Source organism: Leptopilina heterotoma, unplaced genomic scaffold (assembly GCF_015476425.1).
Source record: "Leptopilina heterotoma isolate Lh14 unplaced genomic scaffold, ASM1547642v1 Lhet_208, whole genome shotgun sequence".
NCBI lineage: Eukaryota > Metazoa > Arthropoda > Insecta > Hymenoptera > Figitidae > Leptopilina > Leptopilina heterotoma.
Window position 1 is genome coordinate 569,328 of NW_025110923.1, and position 23,842 is coordinate 593,169.

At 29.7% G+C, this 23,842-nt stretch overlaps 2 protein-coding genes across 2 annotated transcripts; both read right to left on the reverse strand.

The window, feature by feature from the left end:
• Positions 1-3,488: 3,488 nt before the first annotated feature.
• On the reverse strand, positions 3,489-8,863 carry LOC122501306. The gene is made up of 2 exons (XM_043610651.1): positions 5,111-8,863; positions 3,489-4,931 (listed from the first exon to the last, which is right to left on the reverse strand). Exons 1-2 carry the CDS (start codon positions 8,861-8,863, stop codon positions 3,489-3,491), a joined length of 5,196 nt encoding a protein of 1,731 aa, XP_043466586.1.
• A 7,300-nt stretch (positions 8,864-16,163) lies between these two features.
• LOC122501298 (prefoldin subunit 5) lies at positions 16,164-22,771 on the reverse strand. Its single transcript, XM_043610646.1, has 2 exons — positions 22,422-22,771; positions 16,164-17,036 (listed from the first exon to the last, which is right to left on the reverse strand). The coding sequence occupies exons 1-2, from the start codon at positions 22,624-22,626 to the stop codon at positions 16,756-16,758; spliced, it is 486 nt and encodes a 161-aa protein (XP_043466581.1). The 5' UTR covers positions 22,627-22,771; the 3' UTR covers positions 16,164-16,755.
• Positions 22,772-23,842: the final 1,071 nt, after the last annotated feature.

The following is a 23,842-nucleotide window of genomic DNA, read 5'->3' on the forward strand; positions in this document are numbered from 1 at the left end:
TTTTGGGGGTTGGAAAAATATGTTTTATTTTTTAAATATTAATTTTTTCTGCATTTTGCGTTTAACTTAATCAAAAAATAGAAAAATTGATTTTGAAAATAGGAGGAGTTTGGTTGTTATTTTGATTTGTTTAAATCATCTATTTTTTCTTAGGGGGTTGGGTTTATATGTTTTATTTTTTAAATATTAACTAGATTCTCCATTTTGTTTAACTCAACCAATAAATAAAACATTGCATTTTGAAAATAGGAGGAGTTTATTTTTATTGGCCAGAAGTTTTTTTTTCTTAATGGGTTAAGACTAAATGTAACTTTGTAAAAATTAAATATTCACTCCCTTTTTGTATTGTTGAACCAATCAATAAAAAATTTGTTTTCTTTAAGAAGGAGGAGTTTGAATCTTATTTTTATTAGCAAGAAGTATATTTTTTGTAAAGGGTTGAGCTTAAATTTGTAAACGGTTGTTTAATTTAATTTTTAATTAAATGATTATTTAAGATGTCACTTTTTATCCCATTTTTCTCGAGTAAGGAAAATCATAACTTTATTGAAAATTATAGCCATAACTGTATATTAATTGTATAATATATATTAATATATATTCCTATATATTAATATATAGTAAACTAAAATTAATAGAGTTACATATAATTCTCAATATAAGGAACTTATATTTACTACTATTTTTACTACATGTTAGAACCAGCAAGCACTAAATTTTCTCCATTTTCCTTTCACTTTTCCGTGCCCAGCGCACAGCCCATTTTCTTTCATTCACGCTCCCCCTTTCTCTCTTACTCTTCTCTCTCCGTCTTACCCATACGTCCGTCTCACTCGCACCTTGACGCGCACAGGCCCATTTCCCTCGCTCATTCGTCGTTTCGCCGGCGGACGTCCGGCCCATTTTCTTTCACCCTCCACTCTCTCCATTTCCTTCCGTGCATTTCACTCTCTCTATTCTCGAATACCTCCTTGCTGGTTCTGTTTTCCTAATACTTCTCGCGCTTAGAATTTAGGAAAATTGTTTAAATAAAAGCTTATTATATAATTATAAGATCGCGGATCGATACCAAACGTATGTACATATACGTTGGTATCATATGATTAGATGCTTATAGGCGTATATATATACCTATATACGTATATATATATATATATATGCATACGTGTAGGCATATACTCGCATAACAGCCAACCCTATATGCTCCTTACGTGAAGAATCGACGCCGGAAATTAATATTAAGGTATGATTGAAACCTGTATGCAAATTTATGTGTGTTTTATATAAATAATTTGAATATTATAAAATTATAATATGTTAACTTCAACTCTTTCGTTCGGTATGCAAATTGTGTGTACGAGTGAGAGAGAAAGAGCGTGTTGAACGTAGTCCGAAAGGATTAGTGTCAACTTTTGACGCTACGAGCGTTATCTTTAGTAATGTAATGTAAGATTGGGTTCTCTCGCAAATGACATGCCTCATCACCCCTATTTAAGGCGGGGGTGCGAGACCACCCAGTCAGTCGATCACTCACTTGCACTCGATGTTGATCCTCTCCTCTAACGAATAAAGTTCTTTGCAACTCAATTCACCAGAGTCTTTTTATCATTTTTGCCGAGCCTGAAGTGTTCCTCACCTCACTCGACGTTTTTGGGTCTTACTGTGTTCACAGAAAGTACTGCTTTACCCTTCTCCGGTATTACCGATACGGAAGAGTCCCTCTTCCGAAAATCGTAATCCGAGAAGACGCTGATAGGTGTCTCGCCTTGTCGTCCAACTGTACGGAAGAGTCCCTCTTCTGCAAGGTTTGACGACGAAGTGATACTCGTACGGTACGTACCCGTAGAGACGCGCTATACGGAAGAGCCACTCTTCCGAAAATAGTCGCCCCTGCGTGTGCACTCCAGAGCGAGTTGTCTCCCTGCGGTCCGCCGAATTAACGGAAGAGTCTCTCTTCCGCGATTCCGTACTACGGGAGACCACCTATCTAACCTCGTTTCGTCGTTCGTTACGGTACGGAAGAGCCTCTCTTCCGAGCTGCCGAGCGCATTTTTAGCCCCAAATAGAAAAAAACAAACTATTAGACCGCGCAGTCGCTAAGGGCGAAATTCGCTCGAGAAGTCTCTGCGTTGCGCGTAAATTACGGAAAAGTCCCTCTTTTGCGCTTACGCAACAACGTATGACCGGCCCTCGAGACGTGCCCGATCGCCGGTAAATACCCTCTTCTGCGTTGTTACCCGGTCACTACCTTTTTTCTACGTAACTATTTTCTTTCTACCCAAGTCGAATCAGGTTTTCCTTGTTTCGCACCCTTTGACCGCGTCATCCACACCGTGACCGGTATCAAATTTAATATATTCGCTTCATATTTTGTTTAACTAAAGCGACAAATAGAAAATTTTCTTTTTTTATGGAGACGCATTCCTATTCTCTAAAGTAAATTTGTTCGAACTTCAATTAAACAGAATTTTAGGTGGTAGAAATGTCCCTTATCCGTTTTTTTATTTATCATAGTTATTAAGAGTCTTACAGCGTAGATAATAAAAATATATAATACAGGAATTAGAATTTAAACAAATTTGCAACAATATTAATTTGTCAATAGTAGAACTTTTGTTTAAAAAAATTTTATATTTCAGAATTCTATTTTATTTGAAACTTCGATTTTGCAAATTTTTATTTACAAGAATTTTCATTTAAAAGAATTTTCAAAAAACAAAATTTATCCGTAATCGAATTTTCATTATACAGAATTTACATTAGGACAAATTTTAATTTCACGAAATTTTTTATTTACTACAATATTTATTAAACAGAAGTCATTTAAACAATTTTTTAATTGACAGAAGAATCATTAGAATGAATTTTTTCTTAGTCGACTTTTTATTTCTCAAAATATTAATTGATATAAAATCGATTTGAGCAACTTTTTATATGACAAAAATCTCACATAATCGAAATTCATTTAGACAGAATTTCTAATTATTGAAATTTTCGTTTGTCAGAATGTTCATATGCTAGAAATTTTATTTTATAGAATTTAAATATGACAGAATTGTAAAATACTCGAGTTTCTACTATGCTGTTAAAAAGATAAATTTATAAATAAAATCAACAAAAACGTAAACTTAAAGAAAGTTCGGAAATAAAATAAACCAAGACACAAAACTTTAAAATTAACAATGTAACTATTTATTGTATTATATCTTTGACTATTCGTTACAGAGTTCTTAAACCCGACTAACTGATATTTCATACACTCATGTTCTTAATGCTTTTCATTTTCGTCAATCTTCGTTTTGTTTAGGATTAAAGCCGAAAACCTCAACCTTGATTTTAATCTCTCATATACACACATACATTTTAACATCCTCCCGCCATCGGATTTTTTTCTACAAGTCGTTATAATTATATAAAAATCTGATTACTACAAAAAATTAAAATTATACAATTAAATATCAATTTCTACAAACATATTCAAATTACAATTAATATCGTTGTGGTTTACGCACTATTCGTCCACTTCTCGTAACATAACATTCTGGTGTGTCATTCACACTTTCATCATTGTGTGTAACAATAACATCATCGTTTTCATGTACACTAACATCACACGAGTCATCTAATACAGGTATCGATTTTTTCTTTCTCTCAATATACAAATTACGTAAATCTTCTGGGCACACATCATTTTCTACTTCTAAAGGGCACAATCTTTGTACCGGGCGAATCAAGAAACCTGACGCAGTCTTCAAACGTACCACTCTGACAATATTATCCTTTCCAGGAAAAATCTCTACAACTCTAGCTAACGGCCACTCTATTCTTTTATCGCAATCATTACTGATAAGGACCACATCACCTACTTTAATTTCTTTATTTTTAACGGAACGCCTGGATGAAGCATAATTTAATGTGCCTAAGTACTCATTACGAAATCTCATTCTCAATTCGTTTTTTAAAACTTGTCGATATTTATATCTACCTTTAAATTTGTTCATGTCAAAACTATCGCAATCGGGCACTCCCGATTCTTTGATTTCTAATAAAAACATATTTGGTGTGATTGGTACAAGATCATTCGGATCCTCTGATAAATAAGTTAACGGACGAGAATTAATGACAGATTCACAATCACATAGGACAGTCAACATTTCATCATAATCGAGACAAGCTCTACCGAGCACTCTACGTAGCATGCGCTTTAAAATTTGTACTATTCTCTCCCACCAACCTCCCCACCATGGAGAGCTTGGTGGATTAAACTTCCACTCAATTTTCTGAAGACTACACGCGGTACTGATGTTTGACCAATCAAGACTTTTCAATAAATTAGCAAAACCACTAAAATTAGTACCATTATCACTCCATATCGTACTCAGACGACCTCGCCTCGCTACGAATCGGCGCAAAGCCTCCATGAATCTGTCAGTGGACAATGAAATTACTAATTCGAAATGCACGGCGCGATAAACTGCACAAGTAAATATGCAGATCCAGGCCTTCCGTTCATTCCGCAGAAATACAGGTCCCGCAAAATCCACGCCAGTAATCTCAAAAATTCGTGCATCACGTACTCGCTCACGCGGTAGGGGGGCGGTTTCTACTGTCATACGTTTAGAATCTTGTCTCTTGCAAACTACACATTTACTAACTATACTTCGTGCTATTTTTCGACCATGGATTATCCAATAATCCTCACGCAACATACTGAGCAACGTACTTACATTCACATGTCCATGATTTTCATGTTTTTCAGTCATCAAGAGTCGAACAAGAGGATTTTCTCCCAACAACAATACTGGACAACGAAAATTAAACTCATCTTCTCGATATAACAATTTAGAATTTAAACGAAACAAACCATCTTGATCGACAAAAATCTTCATGTCTTTCATTCTATAATCATTCATTTCTTCAAATGACTCACGCTGTATCAAATACAAAACCTTTTTTTCAGCTTCATTTCTTTCAAATAATGTTAAATTACCGTTTCTTTTTTCTTTTTATCACAATTATAAAGAAAACGTTTTATCCACGCAAATGTCGCGATAACTTTACAAAATTTAGAGACATTTGGAGAATAGAATGACTCACATTTCTTGTTTACATTCACATTAACAGTCTGACACATGACTTCATTATTTTCCAAGCAAGACAATGGACCTGCCGATTTTTTTAATTTATTACTTATTTCCTCTTTACAATAATTGACACTCGAATCAGGCCAGTCTTTCTCAGACTTATATAACCATTTTGGTCCTTGCCACCATTTTTCATTAACAAGGGTATCAACATAACATCCCCGTGAGAGCAAATCAGCCGGATTCATCCCCCCCGGGACGTGTCGCCACGAACTTTGACTGGTGAGACCTCTGATCTCCTCTATTTGATTCATAACAAACGGACTCCACGGATAACTCTTCTGAATCCAAAATATAACAGTACTAGAATCGCTCCAAAAAAACATATTTTCTTTAGGAATTCTCATACATTCCAAGGTCGCAACTGCTAAACGAGATCCCATATTCGCAGCCAACAACTCGAGTCTTGGAATGGTAATAGCCGTCAATGGAGCGACTCTAGCCTTTGCCGTCAAAAAAGTAACCTTGACTCCGGAATTCGTTTCTATACGAGCAAATATAACTGACGCGTAGGCTTTTTTGCTAGCATCGCAAAATACATGAAAAGACAATTTTATATTCTCGTTATCAGAAGGAAACACCCAACGATCAAAACGTATCTCTTTCAAGGAAATCAGATGTCTCAACCATTTTTTAAAACGATTTTGCAATTTCTCGTCAAGTTCATCATCCCATTTTACTTTCTGAGCCCACGTTTCTTGCAACAATAATTTAGGCATTATCATAATTGGACAAACAAAACCAATAGGATCGAATATTTTATGAGCGTATGATAAAATAACTCGCTTTGTAATTTTTTCCGAAAAAATATTTTCAATGGAAGGTACATTCAATCTTAACGTGTCATCCTCTTTATCCCAGATTAAACCCAAAACAGGTATATCACGTTCCCCTCCCTTCGATTCGGTATACTCCCACCCTCTCAAATCAAATGCCGCTTTATTCATTGCAAGTTGTGAGTCATGTTTAAACTCTTCTACTTCTTGTAAAGTGCTCATACTCGCAACACAATTGTCAACATAAAAACTTTCGGCTAATATTGCAAGATTCTTTTTTACATTCTTATAACAAGACTCATTTTTACTTTCGGACGATTCTCGCGACAAATGTAAATTAATGACAGCACCCAATAAAAAGGGACTACAAGAAACTCCAAACACTACTCGCGTATGACGAAAAATAATAATCTCTTTATCTTTATTGTACCAAAAAAATTTTAAATAATTACGGTCCTTCTCATTTACAGCTATCTGTAAGAACGCTTTTCGTATGTCAGCTACTACTCCGATTTTTCTTACTCGAAAGCGTAATACAATCGATGAAATTAATTCGATCAAATTCGGACCCTTTTCTAAACAATCATTAAGAGAAGCTAAATTTTTACCTTTTGCTGAGGCGTCAAACACAGGTCGAAGTGGTGTTGTACTACCTTCTTTAATTACTCCTCGATGTGGTAAGAAATGGCCCTTGCAGTCTGGATCCGGATGTTGAACTTCTTCGATGATCCCATCTTCTTTCCATTCGTTGAGTACCTTATCATATTGCTCATAAGAATTTGTAGCAATTAATCTTTTTGTAGTTGATTCCAGCCTCTTCTTTGCCACTTCCAAATTATCACACAAAGGAGGGTGTGACTCTTTCCAGGGTAAACAAATCTCATATCTGCCCTCTGTATTCACTATCACTGTTTCTCGAAAATTCAACTCCGTTTGTTTTTCATGATCTTTTTGACACTTTTCTAACACTGGATCTTTAATCCCTATCAAATCCAAATTCCACAAATCACTGACCACAGCTTCTCTCTGAAACATCGAAATAGCTTGTTCGGCGAGTCCTTCTGTACCATTCTTAGGCACCTCTCCCATCAACGTCCACCCGAGATGTGTCTCAATTGCAGTCAAACCACACTTCAATTGCTCGATCCTACCCGTCATCAGTTTTCCAGCAATATCTGATCCTATTAACAATTTAATCGGTGCTGCATTCTTTGTAACATCTGGTCCATCAGAGAGTTGAAGATTTAAACTGCGAATTTCCTCCATCCATGGTCGATTTTCCCATAAAGGAATATGTGCACATATTGATTCTTCATCAAAAACTTTAAAATTACACAAATATTTTTCTTCAATATCACACACATGGATCAAATATTTTTTATGACTATTAACCTCAGACGACACGTTCCCAAACAGTGAGTGAATCATCTTATGCTCGCTGAGTGGTTCATATCCTAACATTTGTAAAACGTCCTTGGTCGCGTAGGATCGCGTAGATCCTGGATCAATAAATGCACGAATGACAAACTTCTTGCCTTTATTATGAATGACAACTCGTAACGTCTGTAAAATCACTTCCGGTCCTTTCGTACGATTTAACAAAACATTTTCCTTCATAATACTCTTATCGTCACTTTGCTTGTTACTTATCGGCGAACTTTTCTCACCAGAAAATTCTGGACACATTATAACAAAATGTTTTCGATTGCACCACGCACATTTCACGAAACAACGACATTCTTTGCTTCTATGGCCAACTTTAAAGCAACAAAAACATCTATTCGCACGACGCACCACTGTTCTACGCTCTTCTAATGTCATCTTTCGCGCTTGATCACATTTATCGCTATTATGATCACAATCACAGAAGACACAAGACACTGATTTAATGTCCTTTCCATTAACATGTAAACACATAGCAGATGGTATTTCTTTCGTCGACTCTGGTCGATGTTTTTGTTTTTGTCCTCTTCTGTCATCGTTGCGTAAGCTGAAACCATTTACGGCAATAGCAATTCTCTCTTCATTCTCGACTTCTGATTGTAGAAAATTTATTAACTGAGTTAGTCGATTCGCATGTACCGAACCTCCTCCCACTGTCGTTCCTTGATGACGTTGCCAAGCCCGAAGTAAATCTTCGGGAAGCGAAGATTCGACAAGTGGAAATAACATGGCGCCACACTTATCCGTCGTGACGCCTAACGATTCTAATGCTCGCAACTGAGACTCTATCTTATCATACAAACTTGCAAGAGGTAGCTTTTCTTGAGGTCTTAAAGCATTTTGCATAACCAATTTCAAAAGTTCACGCACATACACCTCCACGAGCACTGCATCACGACCGAAACGATTCTTTAAACTCGTAATCACTTTGTCGTAATTCTCACTGGTTGGCGGGAAACTTGCAACAAGCTCTGCCGCGCGGGAATTTGGCAACATTGTCTGCAACAAATATTGAAATTTGTCCTCTTTATCAATCGAAACATCTTCACGTATTTTACGAAATTGACCCCAGAACTGTAACCACTCTTTTGGTTCTCCATTAAACTTTTTTAATTCGATTTGTGGTAACTTAATATTTGTGGTCTTCATAACTTGTGTCAATGATTGTGTTCTCGAAGTGATAACCGGTGTAGGTGTATGTAGACATGTTGCCACTTTCGCCTTCGCGCGCAAATATTTCCTTTTGTATTCATCGTTGCTTGTATCTTCTTTATCGATTTCCTCAGGTGAAATATCCTCATCGTTAAGCATATATTGGATTAACACTGTATTAGCAGCATCCAAATCTTTACTTTTCTCATCCAACATTTGAGAATACACTTGCACTTTCGCAATATTCACCTGACTTAAGTTATCGATACTTAAAATAGCACTTAATTCATTTAATGTCCGCGTAAACGCTTGTCTCGAAACAGTCCGGGTTTTCTTGGCGGCGTCCATCTTGCGACGCTATCTTTCCTCGAGCACGTTTTCAATAATTTTCTTTTTTCAGGAAAAGTCCTGTCACGGTCGCCACGATGTTAAAAAGATAAATTTATAAATAAAATCAACAAAAACGTAAACTTAAAGAAAGTTCGGAAATAAAATAAACCAAGACACAAAACTTTAAAATTAACAATGTAACTATTTATTGTATTATATCTTTGACTATTCGTTACAGAGTTCTTAAACCCGACTAACTGATATTTCATACACTCATGTTCTTAATGCTTTTCATTTTCGTCAATCTTCGTTTTGTTTAGGATTAAAGCCGAAAACCTCAACCTTGATTTTAATCTCTCATATACACACATACATTTTAACATATGCCGACATCTCAAGCTAACGAAAGTTTAGTTCACAGAAATATAATTTGTCCGACAAAACTCCATTAGATAGATGTGTTGTCTTTCTCTAACTAATGGAGCATTTTTGGGCAAATTAAATTTCTGCCAACTAAACTTTCGTCAGCTTGAGATGTCGGTAAAGTAGAAATTCGTGCATATAACAATTTTGTCATATTTAAATTCTATAAAATAAAATTTCTAGCATATGAGCATTCTGGCAAACGATAAATTTTACTAATCACAAATTCTGTCTAAATCAATTTTGGTTATGTGTGATTTCTGTCATATATAAAAAGTTGCTCAAATCGATTTTATGTTAATTAATATTTTAAGAAATAAAAATTCGACTAAGAAAAAATCCATTCTAATGATTCTTCTGTCAATTAAAAAATTGTTTAAATGACTTCTGTTTAATAAATATTGTAGTAAATAAAAAATTTCGTGAAATTAAAATTTGTCCTAATGTAAATTCTGTATAATGAAAATTCGATTACGGGTAAATTTTGTATTTTGAAAATTCTTTTAAATGAAAATTCTTGTAAATAAAAATTTGCAAAATCGAAGTTTCGAATAAAATAGAATTCTGAAATATAAAATTCTGTTAAACAAAAGCTCTACTATTGACAAATTAATATGGTTGCAAATTTGTCTAAATTCTAATTGCTTTATTATATATTTTTATTATTATAATGCGTCTCTCTTTATGTAGGAGGAGTTTGATTATTATTTTGATTGGTCTAAAACATCCATTTTTTCTTAGGGGGTTGGGATTATATGTTTTATTTTAAAAATATTATTCTTTTCTTCATTTTGTATAACTTAATCAACAAATAGAAAAATTGATTTTGAAAATAGGAGGAGTTTGTTTATTATTTTGATTGGTCTAAAGCAACCATTTTTTCTTTGGGGGTTGAGGTTATATATTTTATTTTTCATATAATATTAAGTATTTTGTCCATTTTGTTTAACTTAACCAACAAATAGAAAAATTGACTTTGAAAATAGGAGGAGTTTGTTTATTATTTTGATTGGTGTGAAGCAACCATTTTTTCTTTGGGGTTTGAGGTTATATGTTTTATTTTTCATATAATATTAAGTATTTTCTCCATATTGTTTAACTTAACCAACAAATAGATAAATTGATTTTGAAAATAGGAGGAGTTTGTTTATTATTTTCATTGGTGTGAAGCAACCATTTTTTCTTTGGGGGTTGAGGTTATAATGTTTTATTTTTCATATATTAAGTATTTTCTCCATTTTGTTTAACTTAACCAACAAATAGAAAAATTGATTTTGAAAATAGGAGGAGTTTGTTTCTTATTTTTATTCGTGTAAAAGCATCAATTTTTTTGGGGGGGTTGGGATTATGTTTTATTTTTTAAAAATTAAATATTTCCTCCTCCTATTTACAAAAAGCGCAATGCATATTTAAATTCCTCCTTTTTCCTAAATGCAATTTTTCTATTCGGAACATGCCCTGGAAAAAAGGTGAGAATATTTAATTTTTAGAAAATATTGATGGTGACTATAATTAAAAAATTTAAACGGTAATTATTTTACAATTAGAAATAATAACCGTAAGTTACTTTAATATAAAAGTAGCATTTCTCTGCCATCATTAAAAAAGAACACCCTGTAGAATATTGCGTCAAACCAAACGCCGCGCGGGGATATCTGCCGTTAGGGACTTTTGATTGTTTCTAGTGTCTTTCTAATGCTGAAATAGAATAAGTTGTTGGTAAAGTAGATATTACTTTAATATCACTTTACCATTTGCATTTAATTAAATTACAAGTTTTATTGTTTAATTAGTCTTATTAATAGATGTAATTAATATTTTTACGTTCTTTTAACAATATACACTATTTTTTCCTTTATTTACACCGTTTTCATAAGTAATTATGAAAAATAACCTTGCTATAAAATCACAATGACATTTTTGCACATTTCAGTTAATTATTAATTATTCAAAGCTTTCTTTATAAAAATATTTGCATAATTTCATTCTCCAAATGTTCCTTTTCAATTTCCAATCGTTTTTTTCATTAAATTCTGTCTTTTAACAGAATTATAAAGCAATTTACCAAATGTCTCCCAAATGTATCCCAAGTGTATACCCACGTGGGGAGACATTTGTTAAACGATTTCGCAAGGGAACTTAAATTGAAAGCTTAAATTTTTAAACAAAAGCGCTTAAAATTAAGTAACCTCAAATTAGTAACGTAAAATTTATTGTAAAATATATTTTGACTTCGAGTTAATAAAAAAATATGTTACATCGGTTTTAAATTAAGCTTAATTTTTTCGTAGCAATTTCTAATGAGAAATTTGACTTGCTTGCAGGGGTCGTTCATTAATTACGTATTGTTTATTTTGAATTATTTTAACCCCCCTCACTAGAGGTACCCAAGCTTTGCCAAAAACAGTTTTTGCTTTTCAAAAAATTGACTACCATTGACATTGAGGTTATGGTCACGGGGGTGACACTCTTGAGTTGGAACTAACCTGAGAGTTGACCGTCGCCACCGGTGGCGCTGGCTGGACATGTGACCGAGATTGAGTGAAATGCAAAGAAAAATTTAATTTACAATCATTAATATTAATTTGATGGTATTTATTTGTACATAATATTGATTCAGTAACTTTTTAGCATATTTTATAATATCAAAAACTTAGAAAAAGTGTTCAATATTTTATTTATAATGAAAATTGTGCAACAATTAATGGCGCGAAATTCAAATTAAATACTAAATAATATTATAATAAATAAATTATCTAAAATATTTCTATTTATACTGGTAAAATATTATTGAACAATAGCTAATAACAATAATTGAAATAACAGAAAATAATTATAATATTATTAATTTGAATTTCGCGCCATTAATTGTTGCACAATTTTCATTATAAATAAAATATTGAACACTTTTTCTAAGTTTTTGATATTATAAAATATTCTAAAAAGTTACTGAATCAATATTATGTACAAATAAATACCATTAAATTAATATTAATGATTGTAAATTAAGTTTTTCTTTGCAATCCCATGCATTTCACTCAATATCGGTCCAATGTCCAGCCAGCGCCACCAGTGGCGACGGTCAACTCTTAGGTTAGTTTATTCTTATGGGAACTGCAGCAGTGTCACCCCTGTGGTTATGGTGCAGGAATGGGGTTGTAGACGAATGATTAAGCTTTAATTTGAGCCCAATAAGTAGAAGTTTCTACTACCTTTCGTTTCGTCGCTAGAGGTGCTCAAACTTTGCCTAAAACGCGATTTTTTGACCTTTTAACCCCCTTTTTCTTGAAAACAAGAGCTGATGGCTAATTTTTGTTTACGGATTCTTATAATCAGCGTGAAAAAAACCTATCAGAAACAACTTCGACATTTGACGCACCATAATCAATGTTATTTGAGTGTTTAATATCCATTTGAGACTTTGATTCCTATTAGAAAGCAATGCGTTTCCTCTTCAAATTTAATATTTAGTACTGTAATATTGCGTCACTCATTAAAAATTAATGCATAAAGTTAAAAATATTTTAATTATATTTTTTATTTTTAATGCCATCAATAATTTTTGAAAATTTTAATAACGAAAAAATATTTCGTTCATTTCAGCGTTCAGTAATTTTGAAATAAAATTTTATGCAGAAAAAGTGAACTTGAAGATATTACCACATACCAGCGGTTTTCTTTAGTCCAAATTATATGTCTTCAAAAGCACTTTTCTTAAACGTATAGAAAATTTATTCCAAACGTCGTTTGCATCTTTCCTTATATTGTGATTAAAAAAATTAAAACCGAATCTTTAAAAATTCCAATCATCTTTGGAGCTACTTACTAATGATTATTTATTGTAAAAAGTAAATCTTTGAATCCAACACAATAAAGAAGAAACTTTTCTATATAAAAGGTTTAATCTTTGAGGTGAACTTAATGAAACTGTTTTTTTATTAAAAAAAAAACAATGATTGATAGTGGTACCTTTCAGTTCAATTCAAAGACAAAATTCCAGTCACGAAGTTCTCACTATCTTCCTCCAAATTGTATCATTAGAAAAAATAGAAGGTGAAACGTGACCAGAGTGTAATCACGAAATTACTTTAATGAAAAACGTCATGATGACAACATCCAATACGTGACAAAGGAAAAGAATTAATGTGAAGTAATGAAGAAAAAAGTAGGGGAACATAGTCGAGGTCGGCCACCTTTTTGACTTTTGTTTATAACTTTTTTTTAAAAATAAATTTGGACAATTGAAGTATATGGTTGGAAAGTCCTGTTTAATAGGAACATCTTTTCTGTACAAAGTAAATTGATTGGTTTTAAAATGAAAAAGTTATAAAGATTTAAAAAAAAAGAATTTGTAGTCGAGGTTGGTCCTTACAGTCAAGGTCGGCCATATTTAAAATTCAAAGGGCATTAATCGTTAAAAAATAAAATAACATGTTTGGAGTTACGGAAAATTGATTCTTTATTGTTTACAGTTTGTAACTTAATGAAATAACAAAATAATAAAAATAAGCAATATAAAAAAATAAATATAAATAAAAAAAAATTTTGCATTAAAATATTAATAAAATTAAATAAAAATATTAATAAGATGATCAATTATATTATGAGTTATTCAGAATTGCAGTTTTTGCAAATGAAGTAGCTCGTCCTCATCTTTGCGCATTTTAAACACATAGTGGCCGACCTTGACAGTAAGTAACATTACCGAATTGTTGTAACCATAAAGAAATACGTTTCGGGATTCGATTTTTTACTTTCATTTTCTTTCAACAATGAGTCCCATAAAATTTCTGCATGCTTGCCTTGACGATTAAATTTTTTTTTATCTTTTATTAATGGTTTTTCACATTATGCACAAAACTTTTTTTGAGCTTTTTTTGTACCGACGTCACAGAAAACACAATTTTCGATCCTCCGAAAATGTAATTGAACAAAAATTTAGGTTTTACTAAGACAAGCTTCGACAAGCATGCGCGTAGGTGGCGCTAGTGAACTTGACAAAAAAACGCGAATGGCCTACCTAGACAGTGGTCCAACCTCGACTATACTCCCCTACATTACAATGTATTAAAAAATTTTAATCTGTGCATTATTTCACTACTTAATGAACATAAATGCAAAATTATCAAAGTAAACCAATTTTCTAAGTGTCCGGAAAATTTGAAAGTATTAAACGATTTTTAACAAATTATAATAGGGTTAGAATTTCTCAAACGGATCACCTAAAACTAAAAAATTTTCTTTTTGAACCAAAATATTTTTTTTGACGCTTAATATGGCTAAGAAGAATCCCTGAATTAAGCCAAAAAAAAATTTTTTGTAAAAGTTATTAACAATTGAATTTTTTACTACTGCTAAATTAACAAATTTTTTTCTGGAGTTCCAGTTGACGGATTTTAAAATTAAAATATGTGTTTTTTTCGTCTTGAATTGCACTATTTGAATATATTTTTTGTTTTTAAATTTTCTTATTTTTTATAATTTTTTATATAATTTGTTTATAAAATGTTAATAAACAAATATGTTCTTCACGTCCTAACAAAAAAATTTAAATTGTATTCTATTCCGTAAATGTCTCCGAGTGTAAAACCGTTTCGAAAAAAAATGAGCCTGAATTAGAAAAAAAGTTATTAATTAAAAACTGCAGCTGTGTATATATAGAGCTTTACATGACGTTAAACTCGCCCCGCACACATTGGCATTTTTTACAGTTTACTATTCAAAATTGTCTGTAACCTACAAATTTTATCGGATTTTCATGGGCTTGGTCTTAAATTAAAGGGCATAAAATTTCTAAAAGACCCCACTAAACCAGTTTTTGAATTTCAAATTGTTTATATTTTTTTTGTTACTCAAAGTTAACAATTTACAATATTTTTAGAAAAAATCATGTTTATTTTTTTATTTTTCCATTGCAGATGATTGGAATCAATTTTAAAATTTGTCTGCAAAAAAAAAATTTTTTTACAAAAAAAACCAAAGTTATCTATTTGTTAATTAACATTGTTTGCAACAATTTAAATAAATTGTATTATGCATTATTATTTGTCTGGTGGTCATGCTGGACTAATTTAAATTGATTCCAATCATCTGCAATAAAAAAATAAACAAAATAAACATGATTTTTTCTAAAAATATTGTAAATTGTTAACTTTGAGTAACAAAAAAAATATAAACAATTTAAAATTCAAAAATTGATTTAGTGAGATCTTTTAGAAATTTTATCCCCTTCAATTTAAGAACAAGCCCATGAAAATCCGATAAAATTCGTAGGTTACAGACAATTTTGAACAGTAAATTGTAAAAAATGATAATGTGCGCGGGGCGAGTTTAACGTCATGTAAAGCTCTATATATACACAGCTGCAGTTTTTAATTAATAACTTTTTTTCTAATTCAGGCTCATTTTTTTTCGAAACGGTTTTACACTCGGGGACATTTACGGAATAGAATACAATTTTAATTTTTTTGTTAGGACGTGAAGAACATATTTGTTTATTAACATTTTATAAACAAATTATATAAAAAATAAAAAAATTTAAAAACAAAAAATATATTCAAATAGTGCAATTCAAGACGAAAAAATCCATATTTTAATTTTAAAATCCGTCAACTGGAACTCGAGAAAAAAACTTGTTAATTTAGCAGTAGTAAAAAATTCAATTGTTAATAACTTTTACAAAAAAATTTTTTTTGGCTTAATATTTTAAGGGATTTTTCTTAGCCATATTAAGCGTAAAAAAACTATTTTGGTTCAAAAAGAAAATTTTTTAGTTTTAGGTGATCCGTTTGAGAAATTCTGACCCAATACCTTAATGATAATTATTATAAAATAATGGTAAAAAGAATAGTAGTAGAAGGAAAAAAGGAGTAAAATATAGAATTAAAAACTACTATTGCATGTAAATATGTTTGAAATTATTATTTTAATTAAATTTACTACACAAAGGAAACATTCGTTAAATTTACAGAAAGATCTTCAAATACTTATTTTAAATTGTAATTTATAATTCTGTAGAGGATTTTACAAAAGTTTAACTCAAAGCAATCTCTTAACTGCAAAATCTATAAATCGTACTTTCTGTAAAAATTTACAAAAATTTTCTATATGTAAATTCATAACAAGAATTCGTTTAAACGCAAACTTTTATTCTATATGAAAATAAACAATATAATTTTTTAATGTGGCCAACTGTAATTACATCAAATTTTGAATGACTTCTTATAATATGACTTTCAAGTATTTAATCGACGCAAATGATTTTATTTGGAAAACAAGATGGAAATGATATATCACAGGACAATAAATATTGATGATGGAATCGTATTTTAGTAACGGAAAATATCTTAAAGGAGTTACACACTCAAACTTCCAGTTTCCATCGAATTTCCATATTTCGTTAGGCACAACCAAACTATTTTTCTTCTTTTCAATACCAGAAATTTTGTTGCGTTGTCGGTATTACAATATTGACTGTATTATTTTTCTCATGTTCGTTCCGCAACTTCCTTCGAATTCATTGCTTGTAATTTCATCTCCAATAATTCAACAATTGTTTCTCTCACTTTGCTCTTTTCAATTCCCATTTGTTGAATATTTTGCATTTGTTGTGAGACGTAAGTAACTCTATTTTGAAAATAAGTTTTTGCTTCATCAATGTTTTTCTCGACGAAGTATCCAGTTCCAATGTCAACTAAAACAGTCTTCGTCTCTCCCATTTGGCCAGCTACGTACATTGATCCAGTGAGAGGCACAAGAATTTCTTTACCTGCAATTATTTATTAACTTTAATGATTATTTATTTATTCAAAAATTAAAATTAAAATCTAACTTTTAAATTTCGAGCGCTTGATTTAAAAAAAGTTGTTATATAAATAAATCTTTTCATATCAACGAATTTGACCAAATTTCATTAAGTCTAATAACCATTAGATAGAAATTACAAAAGTTGAAGTTTATCACTTGATCGAGTTTTCAAAAGCTCGAATTGAAGTAATAATAATAATGATTCAAAAGTTCTGAAAGTTCATATAAACGAAAATTACTTATTTCTTCTTCAAACTAAATTGTTATTAAAATAATTTTGCGTAACGACCAAAAAAATTAATTATTAAGTTTCTAAATGTAAAATTTAATTTTTTGATTTTTATTACAATCAGTAATTGAAGACCTCCACGGAATAACGATCTATGGCACATTTAAAAATGCTTGCAATTTTCAACTTCGAATTGCCATAAATCGTTATTCCAACTATAATATCTAATGAAAACCAATACATTTCATTCCCTATTTATTTAATTACACCATTTCATTTATTTAGACTCAAAATTTAATAATACATGCTCATATTTTCATTACAATTGCATTTATGTAAAAATGTGCCATAGATCGTTATTAGTACTAATCGTTATTCCGTGGAGGTCTTCAATTTATGAAAATATTTCGTGCATTTGAACATTCAAAACTTGTAGATCATTAATATTAATACTGCTACTTTACTATTGTATTATACGACTTAAAATAGTAATTTTACATCCGTAACATCTGGATTAATAGAAAACTAGAGAATAGTGAACAAAGCTACAAAAATATTCTGTTTACTGTTCTAGAATAAACAAACTGTCATGATTTGAAATTGGTAATAAACAGATAAATAAAAATGTTATCCCCCTGGTTGTGCCAAACAGTAACAAGATTCTAAACAATTCATTAACAATGTTCTGTAACAAATTCATGACAATTCTGTAATAACTGTAGCTGTAAAAATTACAAACTTTCTTATTAGTACTATCAAGAAGTATTATTACAGAAAAATGGTTTATCTGACAATAAACCAAACACAGTACAATTTATTATTACAGGAAAAATTTTTAATACAATGATAGAAAAGTTATATAAAAATTTGTATCACTGTATTCACAAGAATTCAACTATTTTTATAAATTTCCATAAAATTCTAAAAAACAATTCAATGATTTTCAAAAGTAATAAAATTCTTCACAGAAATTCAATTATTTTTAATAAATCTAAAAAAACTGTCAACATTTTAATTATCTTTATAAATGAATAGCAAAATTCTTCGACAAAATTAAATTACTTTCAGGAATTTTAATAAAATTCATTGTAAAAGTTCCCTTATTTCCATAAATAACAAGAATTCAATTATTTTCAAAAGTTTTTTTTAATTCAATAATTTGTATGTCTACTATTTTAATAAAATTTCCAAAAAGAATTTAATTATTTTAAAACAATTTTGACAAAATTCTACACGAATATTCAATTATTTTCTAAAAGAATGAAAATTTCATAGGAATTGAATTATTAAAAATAGAGTTTATCTAAATTTTTTTTTAAAAATCAATTATTCGAAACTTTTTTATAAAATCTTCGCAATAATTCAATTATTTCCATAAATAGCGAAATTCTTCAGATTTACTAAATTGTTTTGAATATTATTTTTGAAAAATATTCTTCACGAGAATTCAATTATTTATTTATGTTTTTAAGTAGTAAACGGAACTATGCCCGTTTATTATTATTTCATAAATAATAATAAATATTATTATTATTATAAATTTATTTTCATAAATTTTCATAAAATTCTAAAAAAAACAATTCAATTATTTTCAAAAGTAATAAAATTCTTCGCAGAAATTCAATTATGTTTAAAATTTTTTTTGAAATTCTCCTCGAAATTTCAATTATATATTTATAAATAATTAAATTGTTCTCCACAATTCAATTATTTTCAAAAATTTTAATAAAATTCTAAGCAAACATTTAATTATTTTCATAAATATGTAATAACATTCTTTGGAAGGATTCAATTACTTTTATAAATAGTAAAATTCTTGGCAGAAATTCAATTAGTATCAATAAAATTTAATGAAATTGAATTAATCAAATTTTCAATTATAATTATGAACAGACAAGATTTTTTTTAAATTGAAAAAATTCTTTGTTTAATTCAATTATTTTACAAATTTTTAATTAAAATTATTAAAAAAAACATTATTTTCAAAAAATTTAAAGAAACTCCTCAAAACAATTTAATTATTCATAGAAAATCTAATACAAATTTATGAAACCATTTTTAGATTTATTTATGTAATTATGTTCGAAAGCAAATAAATTTAAATTTGATGAGAAAATAAAACCGGGAAAAATTAGAACAAAGCCGGGAAAAATCGGGAATTTAAAGGTTATCATTTGCAAGAAAATCTAAACACAATTTATAATCAGTCACTATTGATAGAGTAAATGTCGGTAAAATTATTCCCTAATATCTTATTGACGGTCGTTTTTCATTAACGATTTTAGTTTTTAACACTGTTTTTAAATGGAAATTTGAAAACTAAAAATCTAAATTTGACTATTTGTTGAGAAAAGTAGCTTTTTGTAGCATTAGGCTCAAAAAAGTAGCCAAAAAGTAGCAAATAGTAGCTTTTAGTAGAAGAGTGCGAAGCCTGGACTTTTTAATTTCAAAACTTTTTAAAATAAAAAAATTATTTAACCCCCCTTTCTTAAAAAATCAGGGTTCCATCAAAGTTTAAGGGATAAAACCACTCTAGAGACAAAATAAGAGACCTACACAGTAAAAAGAAAGTCTTATTTCAAGGCAGTAAAGCAGTCTTAAATTAAGATGCAACCTTTTTAAGGCAGTCAATGCTGAATTTACGCATTGTATTTTGTATAATTTAACATTATAGCAGGCAGTGCTGAATTTAGGACTGATCTTAAATTAAGATTTACTTTTTACTGTGATATCTTTGATGATTTGTTTTGAGAAAATGAAAAATGGTATAGGATTTCTTTTTGGAGAGTTTATTAAATACATATTGAAGTGTGGACAAATTTTTTTTTTAAAAATATATAACAAAATGGCGGCGGTAAAAAAAAATCGATGTTGACTATGAAATTTTTCGCCGCCATTTTGTTATAAAATTTTAAATAAAAATTTTTTTTCTATACTTCAATATGTATTTAACAAACCCTCCAAAAAGAAATCATATTCCTTTTTTCATTTTCTCAAAACAAATGATCAAAAATTAGTCTCTATTTCTGCCTCTAGAGTGGTGTTGCCCCTTAAGACAAAAAAATGTTTAATATATTTAACAATAAATTAATATCAATTGAGACTAACAAATCGTATTAAAAATCCTTTTAGTCTTGTTATATTATAAAATTTTTTAATTCACAAAATATTTTAATTTTTTTATAAACAATTATAGTAATTTTTCTAACACTCCTTGACCAAAAAAATTCCCTGACTTCCCTCACCACTGGACACCCTGAAAATAAACTTTGTTTTTCAATTTTTACAAAAACTACCTCATTTTTTCTTCAGTGCATATATATTTTGATTTGCGGCTCGATTCATTTTAACCCCCTTTTTTATCACTTTCATTGGCAAGCTGAGATCTTTTCCAATAAATTATCTAAAGTTTAAAAATAGAACAACAATGGATTTCAATAAAATAAATAAAAAGTTTTTAAATAGTTCTTTTTTTAATTTTCTTGAAAACCATTGTTGTCCCTTTTTTAAACTTTACATAATTAAGCTTTTCAATGGAAATGATAAAATTTTTTTAAAAAAGGTCGTTTCTTGTAAAAATTAGAAAATAAGATTGTCTAATTTTGTCGAAATTATCTTAATTTGAAATTAACAATTTCCCTTAAAACGACATAACTTTAATCCCTATAATTTACACATTTAATTTTTTTTAATTTTAATATTTTTGGATTTTATTACTTTTATCGACAACAACAATTTACCAGAGGCTTCGTCCATATATTACGTAACGCTTTTTGGGGGAGGGAGGGGTCAAGCTATTTGTTACGATAAGCCAAAAAAATGTCGCTAATGTATGTAACAGTGAGTGACCTGGAGGGGGGGGGGGTCAAAATTTTCCAAAATTAGTGTTACGTAATATATGGACGAAGCCAGAGTTCTTAGCCATTCCCAGAAAATTAAAATTTCTACTTGATCCTTTCAGGTGAAACTGCTTTTTTACTGATTCTAATTAGAAATTTCAACACGGAGAAAAATATAAAGTAACTTTCTTTTACTACTTTTATAGTAAAAAATTTCCGGTAAAGCATTTGTTGTCATTTTTACTACTTTTGGAGTAAATTTTGCTACGTTCGAAGTAAATATTTGTAAAAATTAGTAAAATTTACTTTGAACGTAGCAAAATTTACTCCAAAAGTAGTAAAAATTACCAGAAATTTTTTACTATAAAAGTAGTAAAAGTTACTTTATATTCTTCTCCGTAAATTAATTTCAGTTTTTAAAATCATTTTTAGAAACTACATTCTACATAACATCTGAACTTGCAGAAATATTGATAACATTGTAACAATTTTTTAACATATTCAAAATATTGAGCCAATGTCGTCAATATTTCTGCAATTTTAGATTTCATGAGTGATGTCTAGTCAAATTCTAAAGATATTTTAAGTTTTACAAATAGTTTTAAAACATGAAACATTCAGAATATTATTTGAGTAGACTTAAGTATTCTAAATACTTTTTCAAAACTTTTGCAGAAAAAAACTTTTGTATGCCCACTGCTATATCAAGCACCGGTTAATATGTGAATTTTAAACCAAATCAGTGTCGCTTTTGTCCACTTCGTGGAATCAATTTCATTCTAATTCAATTTCTGCCGTTTTGACTAAGTTACGGATCCAATTAATAATACCTGAAAAAATTAAGTATAATTTTAGTAATGATTTATTAAAGTAAATTAATAATTTTTGTTTTGAGGTTTAGACCAAAGAATCCAAATTTTCCATTAAAAAATTTGTAAGTTTTAAGTTCCTAAAACAAATTAAACATGCTTTACCACAATGTTTTCTCTTGAAAAGGATGGTGGCTACCATCGAAACGTCGAGACAATTATATTAATAATAAATATGTTGACAAACTTAAATATTGTCTTCAAAATTTTTGAATGGAAAATTTGGATTCTTTGGCCTAAACCTCAAAACAAAAATTATATTAAGATCCAAAAACTGACTTTTAACAAAGTAAATTAATAATTGAACTTCAATTCTCCAGTAGAACATAACCTCAAAATATTCAAGCACACATTTATAATATACTTATTAAATTAAAATTGAATTTAAGAAATATATAACGAGAACTTACCTTTAGTCTCTGGTGTAATTTTATCCATACATGATCCGGATTCTTGGAATTTAGTTTGGGCAATTTTTAGCGTTTGCAATGATTCTTGAAACATAGAAATGTCTTGATCCAATTGTTGTTTTAATATTGAGAGTTGTTGTAGATTTAATTTTGTAAGATCAAATTCCTGTAGATTTGGTTGTTCCGTTAATGATATTTGAGACATTTTGTATACAAAAAACAATTAATTGTAAATTCACTTAGTAATACTGGTTACAGTTTTTCCGAAGAAAATCGAGACAATGATTACCAAACAGGGTCAACACTATGGGTATAGATATGCGTAACGACTGCGCTTCCTGGTCCTGCTCCTGACGTCAGACAAAATGTCGGACTACAGTATCGCGATCTATCCAAAAGTAGAGAAACTTTAGTTTCAAACGCGTTCACATTGCGGTTCAGCTTATTTTAAATGGATGTCGCCACAGTGATGAAAATTCGAGAATAAAAATCTATTCTGTAAATAAATTTTTATGAATGAAAAATATTTTTTAAATTTATTAATTATTAGAATTACCGCACTCTATGATGAACTTTTACTATTGAAACGTTATTATATATATATATATATATATATATATATATACTGAAACAATAAATTATTAATTTTTAAAATTATAGATATTCTTCACTAACACAGCATTTTATATTAAAATAATTAATATTATGAATTTACACTTTTACTAAAAAATATTTTTCAATTATTTGTGTTAACTGTATTATATATACGCAGCTATTAAAGAAACAGTTTGAAGTTACTGAGGTAACAGTAAATAGTATAAAATTTAACCAAAAAAATGTAAAAAATGACAAAAATTATCTTGTATAAACAGTCAAAAAAATGTAATTGCAAAATTTCAAAATTTTGTATTTTCAAATCATCAATTTCATTTCATTGAGAAGCTTTTACAGAATCATATACACATTAGAACAAATATAGAAATTGACAGAAATGGCACAAAAATTGCAGGAAAAGAGCAATAATAAATCAGAGTTCCCTGAAAGAAAAAGAATCGATAGCGAAGAAGCGATGAAGTCTGAGAGGTTAAATGCAATCAGCAAAAAGAAAGAGGAAAGGCTGCTTGAGGTGAAACGTGACTTGGAGGAGAAACTTCGAAGAAGACTGATTGTAAAGAATTCAGATTTGAAAAAGGAGGCGAAAGAACAAGAAAGAAAATTCAGAAATCAAAAGAAATCTTTCAACGAAAAGCAAATGATTCAAGTAGACAATAATTTCATTTTACTTTCGCACGTCATTTTAAATTCTTACAACATACAAACCACAATTTCTTCTCTTTATTTATTTTTCTATTTCACAAAACTTTTATTTCGTTTCCTCATTTTTCAAAAACTTATACTGCTTTTGTTTATAGATTCAAAAA

Coding starts and splice junctions, on each gene's coding strand:
- LOC122501306 (XM_043610651.1), bottom strand. CDS start 8,863: ATGGACGCCGCCAAGAAAACCCGGACTGTTTCGAGACAAGCGTTTACG. Junction 4,932..5,110: donor GTCAGACTGTTAATGTGAAT/GTAAACAAGAAA, acceptor TATTTGATACAG/CGTGAGTCATTTGAAGAAAT.
- LOC122501298 (XM_043610646.1), bottom strand. CDS start 22,626: ATGTCTCAAATATCATTAACGGAACAACCAAATCTACAGGAATTTGAT. Junction 17,037..22,421: donor AATTACACCAGAGACTAAAG/GTAAGTTCTCGT, acceptor AAATAATTGCAG/GTAAAGAAATTCTTGTGCCT.